Source organism: Botryllus schlosseri, chromosome 2, assembly GCF_051294905.1.
Source record: "Botryllus schlosseri isolate E-star chromosome 2, Bs_hap1, whole genome shotgun sequence".
NCBI classification, from domain to species: domain Eukaryota; kingdom Metazoa; phylum Chordata; class Ascidiacea; order Stolidobranchia; family Styelidae; genus Botryllus; species Botryllus schlosseri.
Window position 1 is genome coordinate 27,139,299 of NC_137237.1, and position 22,436 is coordinate 27,161,734.

Genomic DNA, 22,436 nt, shown 5'->3' on the forward strand with positions numbered 1-22,436 from the left:
TCTCTCGAAATTGGCGCGCTACTGGTTCCGGGGTCCACAACTAGAGCTCTTGAAAAGCTACCTGACTGGGAGATATAAAATGGTTCCGATATCCGACACTTTGTCCTCTCCCCACCTTGTTACCTGTGGTGTTCCGCAAGGCTCTGTTCTTGGACCGGTCATTTTTACTTTATATGTCAATGATATCTTTGAAACCTCATCATTGAATACCACACTGTTCGCTAACGACAGTCACCTCCTCTCTCACGCCCCTACTATCGCAAGCTTGAATGCCGTCACCCGTGATCAAATGCCCAAAGTGCATGACTCGACGTCCCATAGCCTTCGGGTTAACGCTGCGAAATCCCAATTATTGGTCGTGAACTCCTGCGACAACCTAACCGTTGACATCGCTGGCCAACCAATTTCCAACACTAAAAATGACAAATACCTTGGTGTCGGGGTTCGGACATGACCTGGAAGAGTCACATATACAATCACTCAAACCACAACTATCGAAGGTATGTGATCTGTTTCGCCTTAGCTACACTCTGCCAGTCAGTGTGCTGTTGATGCTCTTCAACACTCTATTCCTATCAAAGTTACAATGCGGAATTCTTTGTTGGGGTGCTGCCTGCAAGAATGCGATTGACCCACTGCAAAAACTTCAACATCGGAATCCGTATCATTGCCAAAACCCCACGGGGGCCTGGATGTGCAACTGACAAATCGCTTCTCAAAAGATTTGGTGTTCTAAACATAGAAGATATCAGGAAGCTAAAAATTGCCAAGTTTATGTATCAGTTCCATTGCGGGCAATGTCCCTCAAATTTCAACGAATACTTCACCTCGCAGTCAAAAGTGCACAAATACAGCACACACGCGTCAACGAAGAACATGAACTACCTTATGATCAGGACGGAATACAAGAAAACGCATTGCTCTATCAAGTATGCCGGACCCCAATTGTGGAACAGCATCTCGCCGGCTATCCGACAGTCGTCGAGCATGTCCGCATTCAAGTCGAAATACAAACAATTTCTTCTATATCAATACTAACCAGCCTCCAGGATTACCGGGCCACGACCTAACATCGACCTCGCCCTCCGCCGCATGCCACCTCATTTTGTCGCTTGCGTCTTATATTCTCTGCATTACTTTTCATTCAGTGTGCATGCCCCTTCTTTACTTCGCCTAGGCTAAGGTGGGTGTCTGATCTTAAAGGCTACTCCAAGTTGTTTCGACACCTTCCTATCTTTTCATTGTGTCGCAGTCTTGCGATGTTTTCAAATGATGAAAATATTAATAAAACTGATTGATTGAACTAATAAAAATTGTTAATAAACCGAACCGAATCATCATCATCATCATATGATCATATTTTGCCAGAGTGGGTGTTGTTTGGGTGCAAGCCTATAGTCGTTTCGTCCTATTCCTATTCCTATCTTTTCATTATGTTGGAAATAGGAATTCTGTTTGTATTAGGCTTTTTTTTGATGAAATTAATAATAAACGAATGAAATGAATATTCCCCTAGCGAGCATGATAATTCAAAATCCTTCTCGCGCGAGGGCACACTTTATCTTTTCCCATGTAATGTTGCTATGCGACACTTCATGCTAGTTGTGCTTGTGCCATCCGTTTAATTATGTTCTATTCTGGAAATATGGCTAACGTTCCATGTAGCGGCATTGCGTCAGGCTAATTATGACTGGATTTGTTAAGTAAATATGCAAATGGTCTCGAAATTGCCTGTTCATGTTGTAGGTACCCATTACCTTCCTCAAGTTTAAATCAATCGAAATTATGGTGCATGTTGTTTGTAGGCTAGGCAACGCCACTACGGTATGTATGATGACTGGGTTGACTTGTATATTCCCAATGGAGTAGCAACACTAAAGCACTTCAAACGTTTCGAAGTTGGTCACTTGCGTCAGATTGCAAACACTGAAATACCAGCTGTCACGCGATGGAAATTCCCATCACAGACAAGTGGAAAAGTAACCGTACCTTGATTCAAGCACTGTCGAGATAGACGAGAATATTGACCATTTCCGAGTCTGGCATTTTTCTGTTGCTTAAGTCATCTTTATACAATGAGCTTACAACAATAGCTCGTGACGTTGTTACGAACTTATCTCCCAGTCTGTATAAGTCTTATGGTTGTCCCAGTAGAAATGACTGGTGCCTGTTATAAATTCAGTAGGCCTTGTCTAAGTGGGTGGGCTGGAAAGGACTTGAAAGGCCTATGCCGTTACATTCAGTCAAATGGACCTAGCTATGTCCCAGTATATTATTGAGTGTTAATCAAGGGACACCGGCTATATAGGCCAACACTAGCCTAAATATTAGGCATTTGAACTTATCAGACAGTTGATTCATATCTCAATAACAGATCAACTACTTGTGCACAGCACAGGTGATTAGGCTCGTAGCTGTGCCTAAATGCTTCAACTGTGTTGGGTGAAACCTTCAATATGTCATGGAAAGTAAGAATGCATACACACCACCTTTATGCGTGTGGAAAGTTATTGAAGATGCAGCATCCCCAGAAAAGCATTCCGTGATTCGCTCTCTACTTGGAATATCGAAGCTGGAATATGCTGCTGATTTGAGGAAAGAGGTCGGTACAACAACACGCAATCTTTGTCTGCGTGGTTGTATATGTATGCTACTGCGTATTCTCCCTCGATTGACCAATTGACGACCTGGTTAGTCTCGACTTATAGCATATGGACGGGCTATCTCATAGACCAAGGGTCTCCAACTCGAAATGGGTAGCGGGCCATTTTCCCAACCTGATAGATCAGTGGTTCTCAAACTTGGTGGTGTGAAAGCCTCTGAGGGGAGGCGCAAAGCCGCCTGTGAGAAGAAATGATGTTTCTTGAGCTCGGAATGCATGTTATTTGTGCTGAAACTTCCAAGTCCAGAAATGGCAATAATCCTAAATATATTTTGATTTTAAATGTCATAATTGTGTCGGTACTCCCACATAGTAATGCCAGATTTTCACTGATGCCAAACCTTGCACTAATCAGAAGATGTCCCTGACTGAAGGATTACCAGTGAACTCGGCACTTGGTGTATTCGGCCGCACAAACTCGGCACTTGGTGAATTCGGCCCTTGGTGAACTCGGCCCTCGGTTGGGGGAAAGGGGGATTGAAGGTGGGTTAGGGTCAAAGTTGGGATAGGGTATCATCCCAAGATTAGGGTTGGGGGATATTAGGATTAGGGAAGGGGGGATATTAGAGTTGGATATCGTGTCCCTCACCCCAACCCTAATCTTGGGATACCCTAACCCACCTCCAATCCCCCAGCCCTAATATCCCCCCGCCCACAACCCTAATATCCCCCTTTCCCCCAACCCTAATCTTGGGATACCCTACCCCAACCGTAATATCCTCCTTTCCCCTAACCCCTATATCCCCCTTTCCCCAACCCTAATATCCCCCTTCCCTAATCTTGAGATACCCTAACTCCAACTTTGACCCTAACCCACCTCTAATCTCCCTTTCCCCCAACCGTAATATCCCCCTGACCCCCTCCCATAACCCTAATTCCCCCAACCCTAACATACCCCTTTCCCAACCCTAATAATACCCCTCACCCCACCCTAATATCCGTCTCTCCAAAAGGCACGAAAAAGCAATTTATTTTGACGTTTATGTATTTTTGTTCGGGTTGATGGGGAATATTTGTTGGTATCATGGGGGAACACTGCCTCTCTCCGATCGTAAAACGAAGAAGCGCCCAATCTTCCTCCACCATTCTCAAGTACTCTTCTTGTGACATAATAGCTTGTGGGCCACAAGCGATGTGCTGCCAGATGCTGCACTCATCGCATTTCAAGGCAGCTTCGTTATTACGTAAAACACAGAGATCCATCTTCTCAAAAGTCGTACGTCGGTCCCTCGCCAATTCAAATCCACACTGAGCCGACCACGCGTGGTCGATATGTGAACGTCGCGTTATCTCCCGCGCTTGCGCAATCCGTGATCTAATCACACCGTGACTGCGTGATCTAATCACGCCGTGACTGCGTGATCTACGCATGCCCTGACCTCCTTACAAGATTGACGAATCACTTGATATTACTATAATTCTTATTAATAGCTGTTAATACACTTTATTACAAAATTTCTCGAGGGCCGAATTCACCAAGGGCCGAATTCACCAAGGTCCTAGTTCACCAAGTGCCGAGTTTGTGCGGCTGAATTCACCAAGGTCCGAGTTCACCGGCAACCGACTAAAGTGTTACTGGTGAAAATACATTAGTTGTGCGATTGGTTTTTGATTTGGCTTATGGCCATGTAAGTTTGAGCTAAGCTCCAAGTGGGGTAATAGAAGGGATTAGGCACCAAATCTCTAAAATGTCTATGTGCTACCATTGCACTTGATTATGTTTAACAAAGGTATTCAACTAGAAATTTTTTTGCTTTCTGCGCAATTTACCTCCAGCTCATAATTACTGCTCTGTGTTATAGACACCTAATATTCTTTAGGCTACCTGATTAGCATCGTAGCACTTGGGTAAAAAGGCAGTAAATTTAGGCTTCGCTCGTTCAGACTCCAGAAAACGTTGTGTTATATAATAAAGAACTTTGTTAATTGTGGCAAACTATGTAGAATATAAATTATTATCGCATGGCTACTCCTAGTCGTTAACTACTCCTGAACCGGTGATGAGACAGATGCGCCGTGGCATTTAATGAGTTTGGGGAGTCAGGGCGAGGTCGATTAATTCTCACCGGCCGAAATGGTGATATTGATCAATAATTTTAAAGTATAATTATTTAAAGCAATAGAAATACAATAATCATGTGTATTTTTCCAAAATCTGAAACCACGCCGTGGGCTGCATGTTTAGACCCCTGTCATAAACACATACAGCATGTCCACAGTCAGCTTTGCACTATTTAAAACGATTCGCCATCACAGGCCTATCTCGTGATGAAAACATGTGGAAAAAACATCAATTTGCCATTATTGCATGCCTGGAACTCGTCATGGCAAAGGGACAAAATTTGGCAAAAAATGTTCATTTTAACAGGCCTAGTGCACACACCATCTATAGCAGGGGTTCTCAACCCGCGGCCCGCTGACGTTTATTTTGCGGCCCGCGACTTCTTCCATTATGAACACAATTATTCTACTGGCACATCATTCTTACATATTAATTAGGTTTCTTAGCTCTCTTATCGCACCGTCTCTGTTTCGTTTGATTATACTCATTCTTTAATGTGTCCCGGTTTCTTGATATATGCTCGGGATTGGATTCTTATTGTTTGGAATCGGTATTCGGCTCGACTCGAGTTAAAGAGAATTCCGCTGCGTAGTACAGTTTTGAAGAATGTTTCACTCACCGCGTATGGTTTGAACAGAAACAAGAGCAGGGAGCGGGAAATGCAACGGCGAAAACTGGGTTTATAACTCTGCGTGGAACAATGAATTTGCTCTCTCAGATACAAATGGAAACGCGATGTGTCATATTTGTCGAAAATCAGTTGTCATAATGGAGCGTAGAAGCTGAAAATGATACCACGGGAAATTCGTCTGGATACATATCGGCTACTCTTGGGAAAAAACGTTGCAAGCTAGGTGTCAAGCCCATCAATCCTAATTTTGAGGCATTGTTAAAATTGCCGACGACGTTGAAGACGCAACGTTCAAAATTACTTGGAACGGGGCCTACGATATCGTACATCTTACATCGTACGCCCCGCTTGGAATATTGCTAAGCCCAAGAAATCTACCAGACAATTTCAATGAAACTTTAATGTACTGTTCGAATATTCGCTGTTTCCGGAACTTAACAGCAAGGGCAACATCACCTGACTAATTTAGAAGCTTAAGTCAGTTGTGTGATTCAACCTTGGCCAGGAGAGTAACAGTAATCTTTTGACGCATGTTCTGAAACACGTTGCGGCGTAGATTACTTTAGCCTAGCATTGGACGAAGCCACCGACTCCACAGACATTACATAGCTAATAATTATCTGGGTGTATTTTATCAGAGTGGACGTATGTGCAGGAAATGCTGCCAGGGCATACGTGGGGAGGGGACCAGCAAATACATCAATTTGACAAAGCTGACTTCTGTAACTATTGGTACAGGGCTCCAGCCATAGAAGGAATGGAGAAGGGTTGATTGGTTTGCTCAGAAATGACCCCGAACGCCAGACGTCTTCTCATATCACTGAAAGCTCAAAGTGATAATGGCCTCACAAACAAAAAAGTTACCATAATATCAAGCTTTCTCACTCGAACATTGAAACAGGGGGTTCGGTTCTCTGGTTGAAGATTTGCACATTGCACATACTGACTTGGCAACGAACGCAATGCACGCTCCAAGGAGGGATTCACTTGGGATTCACATTCATAATAATCTTCTCACAAGAGACAGCAGCTGCAAACACACGAAGGCTGTCTATTAAGGCTTTAGAATTCATAAAAAACTACTTATGCCCGTATACGACTTGTTAATAGGGTACAGTAGCCTAAATTTAATAGTAGCCCACAAATGCACGGTAATAATGGTCTGCGGCCCGCGGCGTTTTTTGCTGTTAAAATGCGGCCCGTGATGCAAGGGAAGTTGAGAACCCCTGATCTATAGTTTCACTCTATAGTTATGTGAATATATCAAGACAACTAAACGAGGTTTGAAGACACTTGATAACGATTCCTTAGTCAATTGTTCTGAACTAGTTCAACTGATAAACATCTTGAAATTACTGTTTTTCTTTCAGCTGGAATCCCTCATTGAGATTTGGTATGAGCTGAACTCCGAGAAGCAGCTCGCGACAAGATACCGTCGGCAGACACACCTCGGCCTACCGGAACCACCAAAGCAACGTGAAATGCTTGTGGCAGAAATACATTTGCTATTAGAGGTAGGCTGTATATTTATTTTTTTTCGGATTCCAAGGATTCACTGATTAAATTGTTAGGTTGCCTAAAAATCGCTGCACACCAAATTTGGCTCAATTCCAACCTGTAGCCTACAAACTGCCGCAGAACCAATTAGACTTTTTGACTTTATTAGAAACAATTTTGGTAATATTTTCAAATTTTACTGTCAACCCTATGAAATTGTGAAGTTGCGTAAAAGAACGATGCATAAAAATTTATGATCACTTCCCACAGGTAGAAGCAACTTAACAATTTCATGGAATTGACAGTAAAATTTGAAAATAGTTTTCAATTATTTTTTGATAAATTCAAAAATTTCAATTGGTTCTGCGGCGGCTTCTGCTGGTCGGAATTGAGCCAAATTTGGTGTGCAGCCTTTTTCTAGGGAACCTAACAATATAGGCCAAATCAGTGAATCCCCGGAATCTGGGAAAAAAGTTTATTTTGAACAACCCTTCCGTGTATTTCATGATAGGTGTTGTTGCCTGATGTCGTCGGCGATAGTGCGATAGTGATGGGAGCAGTGAAAAATGGCACTACTTATGATATAACCTTGGAGTTTTATATCTCTATCCTCTAAGCACCTGTACGGTGTGAGTGAAAATACTTGAAATTTCTCAAAAAATAAATACGATTGAATAAAGGAGTTTCTAATATTTTGGTAGTGTTCTGTGACCGAAATGAAATGATCAAAAATTTCAAATGAAGCAATACTGTAACATAATAGTGGCGACAAAGGTTGCATTTCAAATGGATAGTTGAAATCGAATCCTTTTGCTAACATCATGATATCCATTTCATCAATAGGTAACTTTACGCTCTACGACACAGGCATACGTTTGTTTCATCCAACGATAATTCTTTCTCAGAACTTACGAGACAAAGAAAATGGCGGCACAGACTTCATCCCAAGTGACTGTAATGAAGATGTTATCAATTACACCAATCATATTGTAGGTAGGTCGATATTCTGTAGGCTTAGAGCAGGCGGTCTCAAACATACGACCTGGTATACGGTTTCATGTGGCCTGCTAAGCAATTCCGAGTACGGTATATGAAAAAAATTATTGGATTATCCAGCACATTTCTATCCAAGATTAAAATACATTCATGTAGGCTAAATGTAGCCTCTATATTGCAACGACAAGATGGCTTTGTCACAATGCATATGTAGTGCCGACATCGCATCACGACTAACACAAAGGGAGCATAAAAATATATCAAATTAAATCATCGTGGCCTGCAAGTTAGAGTCATTATTTTAGCGGTAATAAAGTGTATTCAACCAGCCTCGTATTTTGCCACTTCATTTGTTTGCGACCATAACGTGTTGCCAGAATAGAGCCCTTATTATCGGTAATATATATGCTTGATAAAGAGGCATTCCACTGAAAAGCAAAGGTATGGATTGAAAGGTGCAATTTTGGCATCATTTGACTGGTCAAATGACAAGTGATCAAATCTTTTGAATCCAGCCCACGACCCAAATTGACTTTGACATCCCTCTCTTACAGTAGAACTATCTATTGTGAATGGTTGTTGTATAAGTATGTATGTATGTGTGTTCTGGTTTATTTTATTTGTTTATAGAAGAGCTGGAGTGACTGACTCTGAAAACCACACGGCTTGGCATCTCCAAATCTATATTGCCAATTTGTTTTGTTTTTTCTAGTGTCCTCGTCATAACGATTATAACCTAACTATCGGTCTTTACAGATCGTAAATTTGGAGACAATTTTAGTGGTTCTTTGTGTGAAAGTTTCACAAGTTCTGCCACCAAACAAGATTCAGGGATTATGTGTACGGTATCTTCCAAGTATCAGGACTAATTGACAAAATACCAATAATGCGGTGACTTTAGTATTCTGCGAAGTTACAATGAAATGTCTGTCTTGGCTGTCCTAGTCTCGAGTCATGCACAATGACTCGAGTACGAGTCGGGTCAATACACAAATTGACTCGATTCGAGTCATTTTACAAGCATTTTAAAAAATGACTGGAATCCTGTCACCAGAAATCACTACTCAAGTCCTGGTAATACTACTTACTATCCACTCTCTCTAGTACACAATCCCAAAGGGAAAGTTTCATTCGGAAAACTCACTCATTTAATATTTGCATTTTCTGACCTTTTTAACCCTACTGTTTATCCAGACAAACGTACTGTGACGCCGACCAATCCAGTGTTGCGAGCCACTCCAAACTCTGTGTTAGATGATGGACAAATAGAAAGAGTTGCTAAAAACATCCCGGTTCTTGATAATGAAACTCCAATCGATGTATTACGAGAAGTCCTCCAAACCGAATGCGACACGTTGTTGGATGACATTGAGTACGTGCGGGTAAGACATTGCATGTTTATTTCTTAAGTTATGCTGATTTGAACGTTTGAGGTGTCTGTTTTTTTAGCTAGTCACAGACGCTAACTCAACAGAAGCGGAAAAAATTACCATGTCAAATTTTGCTTTCATTTATGTTGTCTGGGGTAGGCTGCGATTTGAGGTAACCGAAGTGTGATTGGGATGGTTCAATAAGTGGACACAAACAGTCTTTGATTTGAATTTGAAAAAATAAACAGGTGCCGGTTCAAATATAAGCCAGACTTGAATTGGTAAATTCCGTGAAAGGGCAAGGTCAGTGGTTCTCAAACTTTTCGGAGTCATCTCTATTCCCCACCGCAAGCTCCAGATATCTTTATCATCCCCCTAAAAGTTAGTGGTCATCAAAGTAAGGTAGGCTACTTCAAACTTTCTGTAGCAGTCAAGTAGGATTTATCAATTTGTTTCCTTTACTCAAGTAGTTATGTTTGTATAGTAGTCTAGTTCTACTTAGCGGAATGCTGAAATACTAATTTTTGCTCACCCTATTGTCCAGTTAAAAGTAGTTCTTGGATGCCCTTCAATGACACATTGCAACGAACTTGAAAGAATTCATAAAAAAGCTGTAATGTGAAGCTATTTTTCCTGATTTGATCCTTTTCACCTCTCACGCGCTGGGATGAGTCAAGCATTGAGCAAGAAACCAACACAGTTAATCAAATATAATTGACTGAAGGTTCGAACATTCTAGCCCACTACCGTGCTTTTTCGCCTCCTGGGGTGCCAATATCACCCACTATGGGAACCACTGCGCTAGATCATAGGATCATGGATTTGGACACGGCATTTCAAATAATTGAACTTGATTTAAATTTCATACTGCTAGCCAAAGATTTCAGAGTTCACTAGATAAGTGATCCAGCTTAGGCGTGGACCTCAGTGAATTCAGGAACTATATTTCTAATGTAAATTGTCACCAGTTACAACGGCTTCAAAAGCTATCTGTTGACCATTTTGAAATGGAAGAAAGTGATTAACTTGGTTTTAATCACCAGCTAGTTTTTTCGAGGAATATCGTAATCTGGATGGAAGTGATGACATCTTTTTGGCCATCGACACTAAAGGGCCCACGCAATATATCTTAAAGCGGATATGTCCCTTTAGCAGGCCGTGCTCTCAACAGTTTGTTGCTTCTTCAACATGCTTCCGAACATGGTCCGCAGTTACCGCTGATTCTGATATTGCTTCTATTTTGATCGCAGAGATGCGTCGAAGAAGGACATTGCGATTTTCAAGAAATTCCTGAACCGTCGCTCATGGAGCTGAAACGAGAACGCAAAAAGCTTGAAAACCGTCTGATTCAAAGCATCGAAATGAGCCCAGTCATCAATCCCGGGAGCTCCTCTCACCAAAATCGCAAGAACCAACAACCGAGCAAGATCAGACCCACGACACCGGTTCCAAAAAGGAAAAATCTACCGCCAGTCCGGCCAACATCCGCAATCCAGTATTCAGCATCCACAACGGAAGTAACTATCCCACGTAGCAAGCCCGTTAGTAACTCTACTGTAGAACCGTCCGTTTCTTTACTAGGAAGCAGAAGTAACACGGACCCGACTGGGAAGGGTATTAAAACATGTGAGAAAGAATTGAGGCGTCGTAACTCAGCCTCTGATATCCCACACAAAGAAAGTTGTTCAGAAATGTTACCGCACGGCAGTTCAGTATTAGGTAAGGAAATGTTACCAAGCAGGCAGTATAGCCGGATATTTTGCGGTACACCAGACAGTGGCGTGTCGTCTAGGCCTGTGAGTGAACTTGGTATGAGCGACACTGCGTACGAACAATCTGGTGTCACCAATAATAATGTAGACAAACTTGGTATTGAAAGCAAGCAATGCAGTGTTACTGCGGAATGCGAGTACGCTTCCAAAATCTCAGCGGACAGCGGGTTTTCCAATTCAGTGTTGAGTTATCAAGCAAAAAGCCCGCAGCCACCGGTATGCCCGCGCCCTCCAGCGCAACCCAGAAGATCCGTGCATCGAACGAAATTTCATAAAATTAAAGTGCCCGGCACCGGAGATTTGTGATGCAGCATCCTGTTGGCCACAGTTTCAAGCGACCGCGTTATATCGTTATATAGCGGTTTTCGGAATTATGTCAGCTTTTTCTGATAAGAGTGCGTGCTGGGTTGTTGAAATTGCAATGGGGTGTTCGTGGCTTCATTCTCGATTTGCTAAATTTTTAGTGCTCACAATGATATTTGTATTGTTACTGTTATGATAGATCTTGGCGGAATACACAAGTTACATTGCGTCATTTGTGATACTTTATTACTTTGACCACACTCCAGCTTTGTCGCAGACTCGTACCCCTTTTGGACTGCGCACTTCAACACACTCGGCTATGAATACTGTAAGTGTTGCTGAATGTGATTTTAACGATTGTTAGTGAATAAGTTAATGATTGGCCTATATTCAAATTTCGAAACAATTTCATATAGGCCTAGAAGTGTCAGTATTGCTGCGGTAGCTTATGGATGTGAAATTAGAAATTGATTGCTCATGGTAATTCTTTTGGCTTATAATTTACTTTTTGCCTTTTACGTCTTTCTGAAGCCCTACATTTGTTATGGCTTGCATGCAATTTCGTGTTTTTCTACTGAAACATATTGCGATTCACGGATGGGAGTGTGAAGTTGCCTTATTTTAATATGCTCCGGAAACATGACAAGATTTCGCTCTGTGATATGTCGCGCATGGTTATCATATGCATTTGTTGGCTGTTACTAAGTGACAGCAAATATATAAGATTTGTAACAAATTGAGCTGCATGATTTGCTGCTGGGCTCGTCAACCCTTTCGGATGGTGGTGACGGTGCTTTTGATAGGTGGGAAATAGTCATTGTTGGTAGTCAAGTACTGTACAAGTCGTGGTAATCCAGTGGATTTCTACTCAGTTACTAGTCAAATACAGGCTGCACGTGACGACCCAAGGTAACTGGGGTTGAAAATACCTTGTTGGTTTCCCAAATCATCTACTTTAAAACTATGGCACAAACTGGGACACCTCCACGGTTCGAGACACAGCTCAAACATGGTTGGACTATGATAAATTTTCACCTTTTCCAAACCAGATCATAATTTTTTTTCCTGATTAGATCTAGTTTCTTTTTCCAAATTACAATACAATTGAATTATTGCTACACGGTTTTTCCAATTTATGTAAGAATTACTGCATTTGCCAAAATTTTAGAATTGGATCACGTTCAGTTCGTATCAAATCAGAGCTCATTCTCATACCAAGAGAATGGCGAATGTGTGACTGTGTGTACGTACAGTCGTACACTCGTACAGCAAGCTTGGCTCGTTTCGCATCTTGCAGTTTTCCAACAGATTTTTTAGAAACACCAGAAATTAGATTAGAATTAGATCAAAAATATTTCACATATTCAATTAGAATTAGTTTATCGGCATTCCGCTCAAATTAGTTTAATTAGACAGTTAGAATTATCTAGTTGTCCAAGTCTGAGCTCAAGACTCTATTCGTACCAGATTTCAGCAAAACACTCGGGCTGTATTAGGTCTAGTTCTAGAAGCATCCCTACTCCGAGGCGAAATTATGGCTTGCTACCCTACCTCGTAATGTAGTCCCCTCGTAGATGTAATGCCTTTCTTTATTCAATCGATTTGTTGGATATTAAAGACCAGTTATGCGGACACGTCCGGGGCACAACTGGAAGTATCGTAAAGTCGGTGAATGCGAGTCACCTTGGAGACCAAAGTGCAAACCCGGTTAAAATGAAAGATCTCGCAGGTCGCCATGACCCTTTTTTATCAAGCAAATTGGATGCCAGAAGCAGTCTTCCATAATTGAGATCAGAAATCCGTCCGTAGCTGCTTTCTCTGATGGTTGCTATACGGGTGGTAACTTTCATTGCCTTCAATAGCTTCGTTTGTCTCGGCGCTCCTAATTGTGGTGGGTCTGAAAAATTAGCAGGGTTGTAATGACTCGAGTCATGACGCGACTCGCGATTTGTTGGTGACTCGACTTGATAGGTCATATGACTCGAGAAATGTACGGAAAGGCCGATACTTCATTGTAATTTAGAAGAATAGTCAAGTTACCACACTACTGGTATTTCGTCTGTTAGTAGCCTAATGGTATTTGAAAATGAGACCAGAACTGCTAGAAGTGAGGAAACTTAGGATATTATGACTGCGAAGCATTCGATATAACAAAGCAGGGTTTTAAAAAGTGGGCTTAACAATACATTAACTTGAAACTGAACATTTAACACAGTGACTTGGACTCGACCCTCTGCTCGCCGACTTAAATTTGACTCGGCGGTGAATTGAAAATGACTCGAGTCAAAACTATAAAAGTGAAATTGATTTGTGGCTCGTCACCTTGTGACTTGGTTACAACCCTGAAAATTAGTCACTTCACATACACTTTATGAAATCAAAAACGAAATATGCATCGTGATAAAATACAAAAAGAAATGTAACTGATTATATGAAGAAACGGAAATTACCCGAGACGGACATGTGACGCGCAGGCGATTCGTCTCATCTTCGTTGGAGATAGTTAAGATTGAGTGGATGGATGGATATTACGTTCAAACAGCGAAGATGTGAATTTTGAACGGATCGCTCATGCTGCATGTGATCAAGAAAACAAACATGAATGTGCATTGTGCATGTATGTGTGAAATTACATATAGAAACAGAAACATATGAGTCAGATCTGAGCTAAAATAGCAATTAATCAATCAATCATTGAGAAGACGAGTTAGGTGCAGCGGCGATAGATTTCGAAAGAACACTCGACATGGATGCTTTTTTCTTCAAAATATGTTCACATTTTAGACAAATATTTAATCTTGTCACATCATTCATGCACGTCCTAATATTGATTATGGATATTAAGCATAAACTTGCCTATACAATCAGATAGTGGGGAATCTCAGCCACGCGAGTCATTCTTCATGTAGGCCTACTTGTTCATAGATATAACAACATGAAGTGGGCAATAACAAAATAATGACGTGATGTTGTCAATTGAGAATATGATTTATTGGTAATACAGATCAGTTCACAAGAACACAGTGCAGTTATTTAGTAGTTATTCCGCGCCTTCAAAAGTGGTAATCAGTTACTGCATGGGCAGACTTGCCCACAATTGCCCAACAAAACGTAAGCCTATATACTGGAATACTGGCTGAAATATTATAAAATGGGAGAATTTTTAGGCATTCATGTAGCCTAATTGTAAAAATTGCTGACATTCAAGACATAATCTAATTCTAGTCAAAATTCAATATTCAAATTACGATAGTCTAAACACAAAGTCTGTAGGCGGGTATACTCGGGGAATTACGATAATGCATGATTAAATCTTTCACATCAAATTGAAGAGGTACGAATGCATTGCGGAGACGGAGTATTTAGTTTGCCTTTTTTGCCCAAACGATACTAATTCGAATAGTCAGTAGTCTCAGCACTCCTAATTAAATTAATCACCACAGCTTACCCTTTCGAACACATGTGTTCTTTTCTGTACTGCGACAGAAGGGCAGAAAAGTCCTAGTAATTGGTGGAATACGAGTGAAAATGCCCACAGCTGAAAAACGTACTGAATTGGAAAGGCACTCTGTCCCACAATAGCTGTCATCAGAGGATGCAACATTGGCAACAAGGCTACAAAAAGTGATAACTTGTGATAATGGAACAAGAAAGTGATTTTAGCACGCGGAGGTACATCAAACTATCTTAAAAATACGCCACTGATCGAAGACCTTACATCAGTGGTTCCCAACGTGGGCGGTATCGCCCCCAGGGGGTGATTTGGCGGTCTAGGGGGGCGATTATGGCGAAGGGGGCGATAGGGGGGCGAAAACGGAAGAAGGCGGCGATGGGGGGGCGAAAACAACAAAGGGAGCGATAGGGGGGCGATGGCGCGTTAAAACGACTATATTGGAGTCGGGACCGTAACTACCGCACCCCAAATCCCCCAATTGGGAGTGGAGGGCCCGAAATCGAAGGAAGCCCAATTTATTTCGTGAATTAACATGAATGATAGAGTAATTTTTTAGAAATTCATGCGAATTTTTCAAAAGTTTTCGCGCTGCGCGCGATTTAATATTGTCATGTATCTTGATGTTGGAGTCCTCGTCACCCTACAAAAATACGCATGATTTATGGAAATGGGAGACTTCGGCGTCGGCCATTACTGCGCCACGACGCACCAAGACATATGAAGTTAGAGGTCGTGTAACATGCGACTCCGAGAAGTGTGCCAGAACGATCAGCAGCGAGAAGACCTAGTCCAAAAGGAATGCCCTTGTGCTGACCGAAAACTTCGATATATATACAATATATGTTTACTTGTCCATTGGCGCCTCAATGGCTGGCGTCGAATGTTCCTGTCCTGGCGACCTTAACCCTACAGGACAAATGCCATCCCGCAAGGAAAAAATTATTTGACAGTAAAGAAATACCAATATGAAATCATGTGCGTCTTTTAGTTTGGTACGTTTTGACGATTTCCATATCTTCTGACATAGCAGATATTGGAGATCACGAGATATTATCATGTAAAGAAGTCAATATAACAACGATTCCGCCGAAGATGTTTAATTATTATTTAGGGGTCCTACCTTTTCCAACATACCACATCGACCATATTGACCGATTCAAACATGAATTATATAAATTTGTCGCGCTTCGCGCGTTTAGGCGAAATACGGTGACTCAACAAACAGTACATGAAATAGGGTAGGACTATAGCTGATATGTAGCGACCAAAGGCCCACTGGCTAAGGGGGGTCAGGGGTTTGGTTTATCCCCATATGGGGCCAATGACCAACGTTTTTTTTTCGGGGGGGGGGGGGGTGACGAAGTGCTGTTTCTCGGTTCCCGATATTTGGGGGGCGATGATCGGTGTGGAGCTTCAAAAGGGGGCGATGAGTCGACAAAGGTTGGGAACCACTGCCTCACATGAATCAATTGGAAAAAGACCAACAACTAACATGAACAACTCCATGGTGGTAAACTCGTGTCAACTAAGAATTCACAACAGTCCGAAACAAGTCATGAAACAGAAATCAACTTTGTTACTACCAGACCGAGATAATTATAGACTGTAACTATACGAACATAACACGAATGGTGCAATTACAAGAATCCAGAAATAGATAAAACAGATATAGCCTGAACCAGTGGCGGCTCGTGACAATATCGGGTGGTGGGGCAAGGGGTGCATGCAATGTTAATCATATAAATGACGTCACAATAGAGTATTCTGACGTGAAAATGTGACTTCGTGGTCGTCACACACTGTTTGTATGGTGTATAGATATTAGGCATGATTAACTAGGCTTACGCATTTCAAATTTTAATAATATATTCATGACAGAAATATGTTAAAACTCGAAGCTTTTCCAGCTGACACTCTTCAAATTATTCGGAAGAAAATATGAAGTAGGGGAGATGTGGTACCGATGGATCAAAAATCGGAAAATAATCGCTGGCCCTGAAATGTTCAGCCGAAAACAGCAGATCTTTTGCTAGCTCAGCACTTTCATACAAGCTTTACCTATCGCGCACATATACATGAATATCCGTCTTTTCAAAAAATATTTATGGGCGTTCAAAATTTGTTGCTCGAACGTGTCATCGGTCCCCACCCGGTGGGTCCAATGACACACGACCCGGGGACCTATGACACATATACCCTAAAAAACTCAAATGTGACTACTTTTCTTGCTCAGTATTATAATCTAAGCTACAGCAAGCCAAAGAAGAATGTTTGGTCGCAACTGTCAAAAAATAGAATAAATATTAACTCAAATGTTGTCATAAAATCACGTTTCGATTTAGTCTCGGACTTATAAATTTGAGGGTACATACATATTGCCCGAAAATCGACAGTGTGACTTCCAAATACCTCGTTATAGCGATAAAACATCATATGCAATTATTACATAAAGATTTTCTGTACGTAGGCATGTTTCATTTGTTTCATGATTAGTATGCTTGATTATTTTGCTTGATTTGGCTATTGTATCATCGGTCCCCACCATACGAATTTTATACATGAATCGAAAAAAAGTCCACTCAAGGAAAGTACTGAAAAAATGATAGGTGCCATTATATAGCCTGATACAAGCCCTACACTTCACAATATAAAAGATTGCTGGTTTGTTCGTGTCGAAGGTTACAAAGAAAAATGTATATGTCGATCTAAATTTAGTTTAAACTAGGGTTACCATATTTTTGTGAAGCGAATTCCGGACACTCTTTAGCGCCCACTAGCGGATTTAAAAATGAGGTGACACATGAGGTGTCAAAATGAGGTGTCAATATGACGTCACACTAGCAAATCATTGCCCATCGACTGTATACAGCAGTGGTAATGTTACGCGAAGGTCTTCGAGGTGGTATGCCAGTAGATTCTGTTTTTTTCGACCGAAGGGTGTTATTAGTTCAGGTGGGGTTGATTTTGAGTTTTTGAAGCCACCGTCGTTTGGGTAAGGTCGTCTCGTTGGTAGGGGCTATCCCGCCAATGACGGCCTACGGCGAAGAGATCTAGTCGTAAAGCATTGGGTTTCTTACCTAACCAAATTTCGTTTCAGTATCTTTGACCCCAAGAATTTCAAATGGACCCACTACAGAAATCATCTACTGCGCTTTAAAATGCACCTCAACACGGTGGAACCATTTTTACCGCATTCGGCGCGCTTATCTTATGTAGGTGGTACGCGAGCACTGCATAAAAACTCGAAATGGTACTTGGATAAAAAAAGGTTGGGAACCACGAACCACCGGTATACGAGGAATGGAGTGGAACATAGGTCATGAATTGGGCCAGGGCTCTGGTGATTGCTACTTGCTAGGGTCTGCAATAGATTTCTCCACGGTCCGGATGAAATTGTCTGGCGGGCCGTGTCTGGCCTTTCGGGATTGTGTTTGACAGCCCTGCTATACTGTTAGGTCGGTGCGGCTATCTGGTTATGTGTTTTAATCAGGTCCGAAATAACATTTTTTCTGCCCCCTTCCGCCGAAAAAAACAATGATCTTGGGCCCCACATAGGGTAATCGATGTAACTTCTTGGGCACTTACAATATGCATTTGGCTGGTAAATTTTTTGAATGACTTCTATCAATATCATTGATTATTCCATATATTAGTCTACTATAAAATGCACCAGCAGATTGCATATCCGGTGATTTCCAACTTTTTATGGTCGCGACCTCATTTCCAACTTCAAAATGTTCCGTGGCCCAGCTCCAAACTTGACAAGCCGATTATTAAAAACAAATCAGCTTGCCCAAACTTATGGCATAAGAAGCTGATTATACGTCCAACATCATCGTGATCCCCAGATAAAGGAAAACGACCTCAAGATTCGGAACCACTGTCTGTGACTGAAGCATCCATTCGGCCTTAACTAACCCACTCTAGTAATTTACCGTTAGCTTATAATTGCGATTAACAATTAGACTTATTTAGGTATATGATGGTCATTTATATTTATTTTCATTGCTAATTTGCCGAGGGTGGTGCCTGGTGTCCATACTAAAAGCAATATACGTTGCATGAACTAGCGCGCTGCGCGAAGAAAAAATTTTGAATAGCATAAATCTGCTTGAAAATAATATAGTTTATGTTGATTTACGAATAAATTTCAAGCCTACCTCAAGCCTTCAAAATTCCGGACATTTAGGCATATTTTAGAAATTTCTCCCGGACGCAGATTTTTCAGTGAAATTCCGGACATGTCCGGGAAATTCTGGACGTATGGCAACCCTAGTTTAAACCCCCTAAAACAAAAATCATCTGTGAGAGACCCCATTGCTCGCGCTCGTCGAATTTTTTTGTATGCGAGGAAAGATTCTGCCAACATGCAATTGTAGACAAGTTCACGGAGTGTAATCATGGTATTATCATAGAGCATTTTCAAAGTATTTTCGGTCACAGTGATCCATCGGTACCACCTCTCCCCTACAGTAGTTCATACCTGCATATTTAACGTTTGTATCAGTAGGCGCATTGCGCGCGGCGTGATTTCATAGTTGCAAAATGTTCAATGACGAATTCATTGAAATCTGGAATACCCATAACGACAGCGCTGAGAATCCTGAGCACATCTACTGTAACTCATCGAGCCTATATCTTTACACATCCCGTTTCTAAGAGAAGTCTCGATGCGCTTTGTGCTGAAACCACGCTTGGATTCTGCGGATGAAATCGGGGTGGTCAATATGATATTAAAAAAGCAATTTACTGCAGCAAAGTTGATAATAAGCGATTTTTCAACTATAGGAATTTTTAAAGTTCACCACTGGTTACTACTTCGCTCAAAAAAGTCACAGACCCCTGCACTTGAGTAAATAGTGGAAGTAGGCTACACGAAGTCAATTTGAGTACGGTACTTAAAAAAGCAGAAATAGGCTACCTTTGTGTCTGACTACCTCTGGAATCAAACAGAAAACCAAATCGGTAATTCAGAGCTAACATCAGTAGCTTCACAATACTCAGAAGAGTACGAAGAAATAATGAAACTATTTCAACTCTAGACAATGTTATTTTTCATGAGTAGCACATAAAGTACCCGCATGGAGATTTAATTCCACTAGTTCCTCTCTTGGCTATGAAAAATAGTTGAAGATTTTGTCAGAGCAATCGCTTGGTGTCTGCTTTCTAAAATTCTTTCAGGGTCCGTCATAGTCATTCAAGCTGTGCCCGTCGTTTTTCCTGAATGCAGCAGAAATGAGCCATGAGCCGTATACTTACAACAATTGATCGCAGGTGCCCGCTTTATAAAGTGTCAGGTGAAAATTCAGAACCAACTAACAAAATGATCAATGACACTACAAATTAGGCCATTTTTTCCAGACGTTATGACGATGTCACTCATGAGCCTGATGGAAACATATCCCAAAACTAATTTTACATTAGGGCGGAGATCATAAAGTTAGCTGATCTGGAAGAATGCTAATCGTCTGATTAAAACTGCTAATCGTACCGCATGAAGTTGGATGAAGGATACTCGCGATTACTCGAGGTGTCCCGTGTTTTCAATCAAAATTCATTGGTGTTATTTGTTGCATCATTATTGCGAGAACGCATTATTGGCTGTCTATTGCCAATTTTTTGAATGAAACGGCAAGCCGCTGATAAATATACTACGACTATCACAGGTAGAATTATCATCGTCATGAAATTAAAGTCATGCGTGATCAGGAGGGTACAGCGAAGAAACGGATCATAGAATATTGGTAAATGTATCGCTCTGCAATGGTGCGTTCATAATTCGTTGATTGTGTGATTGTTTATTGAAGCCATTACCTCGGACACAATCTTCATTGTCATTATCGCAGTGTTGAAGGTTTGAATGAGAAACGATTTCATAATAATTTTGTAACATTTTTTAAAATGTTGCGCTCATAAATTTGTGATTTTGTTCGAAAATATGATGCAACTTGGACAGGAATCCTCATGAGAATGTTGCTGAAATTGTGCTGAGTTCGGTGCGCGCCTCATTTAGTGGTAGTGTCAAAAGTGGGATTCAGAAACGATGTCACAATAATTTTCAAAGACTTCTATAAATTCGTGAATTTCACTTCTGAAGGTGTGATATCGGACACCGTCCTACGCAGGGATTTTGACAAAATTTTGAGGTCTTATCCACACCCCTATTATCTAACTCCTCAATATCAAGCATGGGTAGTCTTAGCGATGGGGGGAACACCTAAAAATTCAATATAGGTCTAGCCAGTAACATCCGGAAGGTATTTTTATATACATAATATTGATTTGTTGAGAAATCACAACAAGTATGAGGTTTTGAAATTCTAGCAAAATCAACCATTCGTGCAACTGTTGAAATCGGTTGCACTCTGTGTTAAATGATTTGAAAAATCGAAGTAGGCTACCATAGTGCTATTTCTTCCTCGTAGAGGAATTTCTTCATGCTGGACAAACGAGTAAAAATTTGTGATATAACAGTGGTTCTCAACTTTTCCACCTCGTGGTCTGGTAAAACTTCAAAACAAATTTTGTGATTGGTGAACCATCAATAATCAAAATTAAGTGAAATTTAATCACGTTTATTGCTGCCTTTTTACTAGATATTGATACGTGGTTCCATAAGAGTTTCGGACTTCTTCGGTATTCCCCACACATCAAGAATTGGTCCCCATGAAACCAATAAATGTTTTCCATGAGCATGTGGAATTTAAAAACGTCAAAATAAATTGTTTTTCGCGTTGGGATTTGGGTTGGGGTAGGGAACGCCGATATTAGGGATGGGGTTAAAGATATTAGGGTTCGGGTGGGAGATATTAGGGTGGGTTAGGATATCCTAAGATTAGGGCTGGGCGTAACGTAAGATTAAGGTTGGGGGAGGGGGTATTAGGGTTGGTCGGTTGGGGTATGGGTATATTAGGGTTGGGGAATGGGTGGGGGATATTAGGGTATCCCAAGATTAGGTTTAGGGGAGGGTGAAAAATATTAGGGTGATGGGCGATTGATATTTGGGTTGAGAGTATCGTGTCCCTAACCCTAATCTTGGGATGCCCTAACCCCAACTTTGACCCCTACCCACCTATATCAATCACCCCTAACCCTAATCTTGGGATAACCCTACCCCAACTTTGACCCTAACCCACTCCAACCCTTATATCCCCCTTCCCCAGCCGTAATATCTCCCTGCCTTAACCCTAATATCCGTCTCTCCAAAGATAAAAAACAATTTATTTTGACGTGTCCATGGGAAACATATATAGATTTCATGGGAATTACTTCGATGATATGTGGGGCATACCGAAGAAGTTTCTACAAGGCAAAACTCGCGAAGTCCTGCTAAAGACCACTAACTTGACCGTGTTTTTATGTTATAATTTGAAAAAAAGCGACTTCGCTGCTTACTTTAGCCTCTATTACACAGCCAGGTGACGCTTAATTGCACTGTCGGAACTTGTCGAGGTTTGTGCCCTCTGGACGCTTCCTCAAATTGTGTCATACCTCTTACCTTAATTTTTGGTACCGGTATAAGAGAACAGTAGGAAGCGGGAGTTACATATGATAGAAAGAGGTCTTATATAGGCTACTACTTTAGCTATCATTACCTTCTGCCGTCAACCTCCAATGCATAGGATATTTCTGTCCTCCAAGACAAAACCGATCCTTTCAGCGACTACGGTTTCCCCGCCGCCAGCTGAA

At 41.3% G+C, this 22,436-nt stretch overlaps 2 protein-coding genes across 3 annotated transcripts in view; one reads left to right on the plus strand and one right to left on the minus strand.

Annotated features, from left to right (window-relative positions):
* LOC145457428 (uncharacterized) overlaps nucleotides 1-22,436 on the minus strand; it is a 502,676-nt gene that overhangs the window by 179,463 nt on the left and 300,777 nt on the right. The gene's annotated exons all lie outside the window — the stretch shown is intronic.
* Nucleotides 1,873-12,029, plus strand: LOC145457193 (coiled-coil domain-containing protein 24-like). 2 transcript variants are annotated; one of them, XM_080335380.1, is made up of 6 exons: nucleotides 1,877-2,602; nucleotides 6,726-6,869; nucleotides 7,758-7,845; nucleotides 9,043-9,230; nucleotides 10,469-10,735; nucleotides 10,800-10,998. In XM_080335380.1, exons 1-6 carry the CDS (start codon nucleotides 2,462-2,464, stop codon nucleotides 10,857-10,859), a joined length of 888 nt encoding a protein of 295 aa, XP_080191506.1. In that variant the 5' UTR covers nucleotides 1,877-2,461; the 3' UTR covers nucleotides 10,860-10,998. The 2 variants fall into 2 exon arrangements, with proteins under 2 accessions (XP_080191498.1, XP_080191506.1); XM_080335372.1 differs by having other exon boundaries at nucleotides 1,873-2,602; nucleotides 10,469-12,029.